The 7305-nt window shown below is 37.6% G+C and overlaps 1 protein-coding gene across 1 annotated transcript in view; it reads left to right on the forward strand.

Annotated features, from left to right (window-relative positions):
* Positions 1 to 355: 355 nt before the first annotated feature.
* Positions 356 to 7305, forward strand: part of Rufy3 (RUN and FYVE domain containing 3) — a 71440-nt gene continuing 64490 nt past the window's right edge. The window contains exon 1 of the mRNA XM_013020179.1: positions 356 to 848. Within this exon, the coding sequence (XP_012875633.1) occupies positions 671 to 848 (178 nt within the window). The 5' untranslated portion in view covers positions 356 to 670. The remainder of the gene's footprint in view (positions 849 to 7305) is intronic.

Genomic DNA, 7305 nt, shown 5'->3' on the forward strand with positions numbered 1-7305 from the left:
TGGGAATTGCTTGCCCTGTGCTCAGAGCAGCTGGTCACATGAGCCTGAATTTTCAGTTCAGTTCATTAGTCAGCCATTTTGGTCAACACCCTGCTTACTGCGCACAACCAATCCTGTTAGAACTCAGCATCCTGGCTCATCTCAGCAGATCCTGGAAGTGCTTTCTGCAGTTCAAGATTTTTTTTTAAGCAAAATTGAAAATACAAATTTATTTTTCATTCATTTTTCTCCTTTTGTACTTTTTTTTCTGCACAAAGAAGGAGGAATTTTTCTTTCATTCTTTTTTTTTTACTTATTTGTGCTGAGGCCAGTTTCTTTAAAGGCAACATTGACTGGCTGTGCAGGGTTTAAAGCCTGGGGGAAAAAGGGGTAGAGAAAGAAGATAAAAGGAGAGGACGCTGGGAGAAGACAAACATCATTTTATTTTGCTACGTGGTAGGAGCTATCCACAAGAAAAGATAAGTGTACACTTACTTATATTGATTAGTTGGTTCCATAAGGTTTTTTTTCCTTGTTTTTGTTTTTCAAAGCTTCCCCTCCACCCCTTTTCCCTGAACGCTTTGTTTCAAAGCTTCAGATCTGGGGTTTTTGTTGAGAGGATTTTATTTATTTAGTGTGTGTGTGTGTGTGTGTGTGTGTGTGTGTGTATTGTGGTCCCAGCTGAGTCATCATGTCCGCTCTGACACCTCCGACCGATATGCCAACCCCCACCACTGACAAGATCACACAGGCTGCCATGGAGACCATCTACCTTTGCAAATTCCGAGTGTCCATGGATGGAGAATGGCTCTGCTTGCGAGAGCTGGACGACATCTCACTTACACCTGACCCAGAGCCTACACATGAAGGTATGGTCAGATCCTCTCCCCACCGCCAGTGTCTCCAGCATCCTCATTGTTGTAGGGGAGGGACGATAAGGAGAGGTCGGAAGAATCTACATGCTAATTGTTTGCAATATTGAAAACATTTCATCCTCACTTACCACTCTGTTCCCCCTCTCTTGCTTACTGAGGGGAAGAAAAAATTCCTACTCCTGAGGTCTCCTTTCAAAAAGATACTTGTGCTCCTTTAGAGTTCTTTGTCTTTAAGGCTCTAAAAAGAACATCTGAGACCACTTGTCACATCTGATCCTAACCCAAAGTGAACAAGCTATCAACTTTGTCCCTATGTTAAAATAGTATAGTAGTTGTAGTTGTTCTTAATAGTAAGTTAGACAGTAAGACTATGATTATAGGGTACTGCATGATGAATACCACAGAAACACAAGCTCTCTAGAATATAATAGCCCTTTCATCAGGATATTATGTTAAGCAGGCTGTGCCATCTAAAAGATATTTGAAAAAGTATTCTCTTGTTTAATAATATGTATTAAGTTAAATGAAAATGCACTTTGTATTCAGAACTCATTTCATGAATGTAGAATCAAAAAATGCATGTCTTAAAAAGGCTATCCATGAACGCTGTTGATGATTACTTTTCGCAAGTTATTCTTTCATATTTACTACTATGACTCATTTGAAATTTCACTGTCTTCAGTATTTTTGTGGTCTCTTGAATTACTTTCTTCCAGAACTGTTCCTAAATTGTGTGGTGTTTTCAGCTCTTACTCTTTAATTTTCTTAATGCCATGCTGAAAATTGATTTGTTTTTAAAACAGTGGCTTCTCATCTTATGTGTATTCTCCACCCTTAATTAATAAAGGTAAAAAATTCTTGTATGTAAGGAGAAATTTAGGCATATCTATAGCACAGAGAGACCATAAAGTAACATAACCAATTGAGTCAGAGAAAGTGATCCTTGCCCTTGACCTTGTGTTGCAATCTTATCATGACCCAGATTTCACCCACTAGGTTTGATAAGGATTTTTTTCTCCCCAGACTTAACCTTAAGAAATTTTTAGAGATCACCAACATCACTGAACACCAAACAGTCAAGTATATGACTTAAAAACAAGGTTTCAGTCGTTTTTCTTAATACCTTTTACATAATAAAGTTGGTTTTTCAATCAGCAATATCCTTCAGCCATGTTTCTCAGAATATCCCATCTAAAATTCCATACAAGGGCAATACTGTCTAAAACAGCCTAAGGCTTTAATAATTTTTTAGGAAAGGAAAATGAGATTGAAAGTTACCAAGAAGGCTTTTAGCAAGTGCATGTTTACATATTTTATTTGAGAAAAATCCCCATCCATTTTGAAAGTCATACAATGTGAACTATTCCTTTAATTATAAAACCCAGGGCTGGGAAGGTGGCTCAGTGGTAGAGCGCTTGCCTAGCATGCATGAGGCCCTGGGTTCAATTCCTCAGTACCACATAAGCTGAAAAAAACGAAAGTGGCGCTGTGGCTCAAGTAGTAGAGGGTTAGCCTTGAGCTGAAGAGCTGAGGGACAGCGCCCAGGCCCAGAGTTCAGGCCTCACGACTGACAAAATAAATAAATAAAAATAAAAAAATTATAAAACCCTCTTTCTCAGTGTCTCAAAAATAATTAGTAGTAGTTTTATTTATTTATTATTTTTGACAGTCCTGGGGCTTGAACTCAGGGCCTGGGCACTGTCCCTGAGCTGCTTTTGCTCAAGGCTAGCACTCTACCACTTGAGCCACAGCGCCACTTCCAGCTTTTTCTGTTTATGTGGTACTGAGGGATGGAACCCAGGGCATCATGCACACAAGGCCAGCACCCATTCCCAAGGTGAGCCACAGTCCCAGCCCACTAGTAGTAGTTTTGGTACAAGAGTCCTATGGGTAAGCAAAAAGAAGCAATTTGGTCCATATATACATTTGTAATGGTGTTATGTGAATATTTTATTGTTGCCATAGATTAAAATATAGTAATGTTGAAAAATGTAGAGAACTCTACATTAAGATGTAAGTGTCATAGCTTTGATGAAGGAAGTCAGACAAAGGTTTCCATGGCCTTAAATCAATTGTAGAGGATGTGGAAGAAAATAGAGAAAAGCTGACAGTAAACTTGGAGATTTTGCCTGAAGTTAGTCAAAAAAAGGAGTTATATCAAATGATTAAAAATGGAAAAGCACAAGGCCATAAAAGCATATGTAGCTATAATAATCTAGGAAGTTACTTGGCAGTACTTGGGAGCAGGGGTGTATTTTTTTGCTCTATTGGCAAACTCTGTGTATCTATAAATAATCATTTGGAGCCAAGAAATATCTGTTTTAACATTAATACCAGTGATATTAGATTTAACTTAGCTGTAAGTATTTAAGTACTGGTAAGTGATTATGTGAATAACATAAAATGGAGCTCCTAATGCCTAAACACATAGAAGTATGTAGGCCACTTTTTGACTGATTCATAGAGAAAAAGTTGGAACAGTCATATAGGAGGGGCACCTATCTGCCTAGGCAATGTTATTATCCCATTTACAAATGAAGGAATTGACATTTTGGGGTGTAGTTAATGGTTATAACTAGGAATAAAACCTTTGGCTAAGGGGCTGGGAAGGTGGCTCAGTGGTAGAGTGCTTGCCTTGCATGCCTAAGGCCCTGGGTTCGATTCCTCAGCACCACATAAGCAAACAGAAAAAAGCTGGAAGTGGCACTGTGGCTCAAGTGGTAGAGCACTAGCCTTGAGCTGAAGAGCTGAGAGACAGCACCCAGGCTCAGAGTTCAGGCCCACAACCGGACCCAAAATAAAGCAAAACAAAAACCTTTGGCTAAGACTCAACCCAAAAGTCTATAATAATAATAATAGTCCAAAAATAGACTTGCATGCAATAAGGAATGTCTTCCTGCTCTCTTTATACCCCTTTCTGACATACCATTATGAGCTGAAATTTTGGCCTCCACACGAGGCCAAAAGCATGCCATGTGAAACAATCTTGTTTATTGTCATCAATTAAATGGGAGTTTGGAGACCTGAACCTTTTATCCACTCATTCTCTTTCTTATCAGTTCTGTAAAGTACTCAAAAATACATCTGTGTAGATATTGCTGAACAGAAAAAATGGCACACTGCTAAAACTGACCTGGTTTTCAGGCAGCACTTCTATAGGCTAAGTTGAAAATGTTTCTGATAAGACTGTATAAAAGTCAATGAAAAGCTATGAGAACAGGAATGTTTATGATTATGGGTTGTCTGGAGGAGTAGTAACGTTGAGTTTTCTTTAGCCAAGCATTCCTGTGCTTTGCTTCTAGTGATTTTATTTATCTAATGTATTTATACATCCTTTTAATATACTTACTATTCCAGCACCCGTTTTGCTGCTACACTATGATGAGATTTTTTATGCCAATGTTCAATCTAGAAAACTACAGTCCCCCTTTTCTACAGATCTTATCTCAAACTGGCACCCTTCCTTTCTTAAATCACCGGATATTATCTGTATCACTTATTTAAATACACTCAGAATCGTTCAGGTATTTATTTATTTTATTTTGTCAGTCATGGGGCTTGAACTCAGGGCCTACGTGCAGTCCCTGAGTTCTTTTGCTCAAGGCTAGTGCTCTACCATTTTGACCCATAGTACCACTTAGGGTTTTCTGGTGGTTAGTTGCAGTCTCAGACTTTTTCTGCCCAGCTGGCTTCAAACCGTGATCTTAAGATCTCAGCCTAGGATTACAGGTTTGAGACACCTAGCAATAACTTATTTTAAAGGAAAGGATTATTAGAATACCTTCCCTCTTTTGCACACAATTTAATTCATGGTATCTTGTTTTCTTATTTGTTTCATATTGTAGACATATCTATTTGGATTAATATAATATATAGCTTCTTATTGTTGTTGGGTTATTGGGGTTCTTTGTTGTTGTTTTTTCTTCTTCCAGTCTTAGGGCTTGAACTCAGGGTCTGGGTGCTGTCCCTGGACTCCTTTTGCTCAGGGCTAGCACTCTACCGCTTGAGCCACAGTACCACTTCTGGCTTTTTCTGGCAGTTAACTTGAGATAGGAGTCTCATGGACTTACCTGCCTGGGCTTGCTTCAAACCTCAATCCTCAGATCTCAGCCACTTGAGTAACTAGGATTATAGGTCACTGGCGCTTTTATTGTTTTTAAATCTATGCATTAACAATACTCAGGGCTAATGGGCATATGTAAAGATGATGTTGGGCTCTGCCAGTAGGAGGACTTATTAGCAATCACTTTATCATTATAAATCAAGGATGTATTCTTAGGAAAGTAGTTCCCAAAGACCAAATGTGACATCTATCCAAAGACAGGAATGGAGGCACTGGCAAAACATTTGCATATGTTTATTTATTACAGTGTTCTAACAGCAAAACCTCAAAAGCTACTTAAATAGACTGAAAATTGTTCAATAAATTGTAAAATATCTATACAAACTCGAAACTTATTGTAAAAGAATACCTTTTGGCATAAACTTCAGAATATATTATTTTTAAAGCTGTCTCAAGCCTCCTGTGCATTATGCCCACAATTTTTAAGTGAAAATACATATAAATACAACTAAAAGAAAATGTATCAAAATGTGAAAAGGTGATTTTTATATTCTTAATACTTCTTTATGTCTTCCAAATAGTCTACAAGCATGTGCATTATTCTGATCAGAAAAAGGCTAATCAGAAGTCCTAACTAATGTTCTGTCTTCATTAATCCATCTGCCTTCCATGACAAAAGTTTCATACATCTCTAAATAGAAACGTTCACATGAGAGTGGAGCTGCTACTTTGGATTCAATTTCCAATCTTAACTCTTTATATTAATATTAGATATATTTGAATGTCATAGGCCTGTGTGTGTTTCAAGTATGCTTTGTTCTCACAGCTTTTGAAAATACTGTATTCAGTACTTAGGTGACCCACAGTTGTCTAAATTTAGAAGCGTTCAGTACAGCCTTGGATATATTCTTTTCCTAAGTGGTCAGAAAAGAAAACTTGAATCAAGATTGATTTCACAGATTGAATTTGTTATTCTTTTCTGCGGCTGTGATTCTCCCCAATTTTATAATCATACTTTGGTGAAGTTAAATATCTGTTGCCTCAGACTTACGTTGTCAAGTTCTCAAAGTTGTAGTCACATGTGCACAAGGCTATTTTGTAATTTTTCAACAGGCTATACAATATCAGAAGCCTCAGGGCAAAGGCAAAGTTCTTTGGAAAAAGTTCCTATTTTCTGGTTGCTCTTCCCTGAGAACAACCTATCTAGTCACCTTTTCAGGATTAAGTTTTACCCACCTAGCCTCTACGATTTTATAAAATCCTCAGTGTGGGTGAGAAGTTATTAGTAGATTTGTACTTGCACCCCAGTCCCTATTCAAAACACAGATGAGTTGCATGGAGCCTCTGAGCTGACTGACATGCTGTGTATAAGATCAGGTTTGACCTTCCAATTTCAGTTTCTTCCTGCCTCTGATACACTTGCACTGCTATCTGCTTTAGAGCACCTGCTGTTTACAGTACTTTACGGTCTTTGCTGGTTAGTGGTAAGCTTTTTCAAAGCCTTTCTACTTTGATCTTTTAAGTTCCTTTTTAAAAATAATTTTATTGTTATTATTAAGGTATTATACAGAGAGGCTGGCATTTCATAAGTCAGGTAATGAATTCATTTTATTTTTGGATGATGTCACACCTTCCTTTACTTCCCCTACCATTCCTGCCCACAAGTTACATAGGTCATTATCCATAGAGGATACCAAATAGCATCATTGCGTTTGTTTACTCTTCTTCCCTTCCTTTCTGTACCTCTTCCCTTTACTCACCCACCCCCAGAAGAAGAAAAAAAAGCAAAACAAACACCACTACAAGGAACAACAACAAAAAAAAACCCACCATGTTTCCATTTCCTGCCATTTATTTCCATAAACAGTATTTAAAAGGTTCAGAGAAGTTACACCTGACTGTGTGAATGCCTTAGAATCTGTTTAGATTGTCATGTCCAGTTATAGTTTAGATCTAGCTTCTATATATGAGAGAAAACATGCACCCAATTGCCTCTCTGAGCTTGCTTTACCTCACTTGGCATGAAATTGTACTTTCTTAATCAAGTTCATATGAACTCTTTTTGGGGGTGTCAGTTTCTAAAATGACCTGAAAGCTATCTGCCCTAATCACTGAATTATGAACACTTGCCAAATATATCAGGTTAGATAACTGTTGTACAGTAGAGTTCAGAATGAGATTCAGAAATGATCATTTTGTGTAGAACTACTGGATAAATGGTCAAGGAAATCTGCTTTAAGGCAATGACATTTAAGCCAAGCTCCTTAAAGTTGAAAAATAAGCCTGCTTTGAACTAATAAAATTAATTCAGGTAAAACTGCTTCTAGGAAAACGAAAGATATGGGTAATTTTATTTTTATTTATTTATTTTTGGGTCCGGTCGTGGGG

The sequence above is a fragment of the Dipodomys ordii genome, unplaced genomic scaffold (genome assembly GCF_000151885.1).
Source record: "Dipodomys ordii isolate 6190 unplaced genomic scaffold, Dord_2.0 Scaffold49, whole genome shotgun sequence".
Classification (NCBI taxonomy): domain Eukaryota; kingdom Metazoa; phylum Chordata; class Mammalia; order Rodentia; family Heteromyidae; genus Dipodomys; species Dipodomys ordii.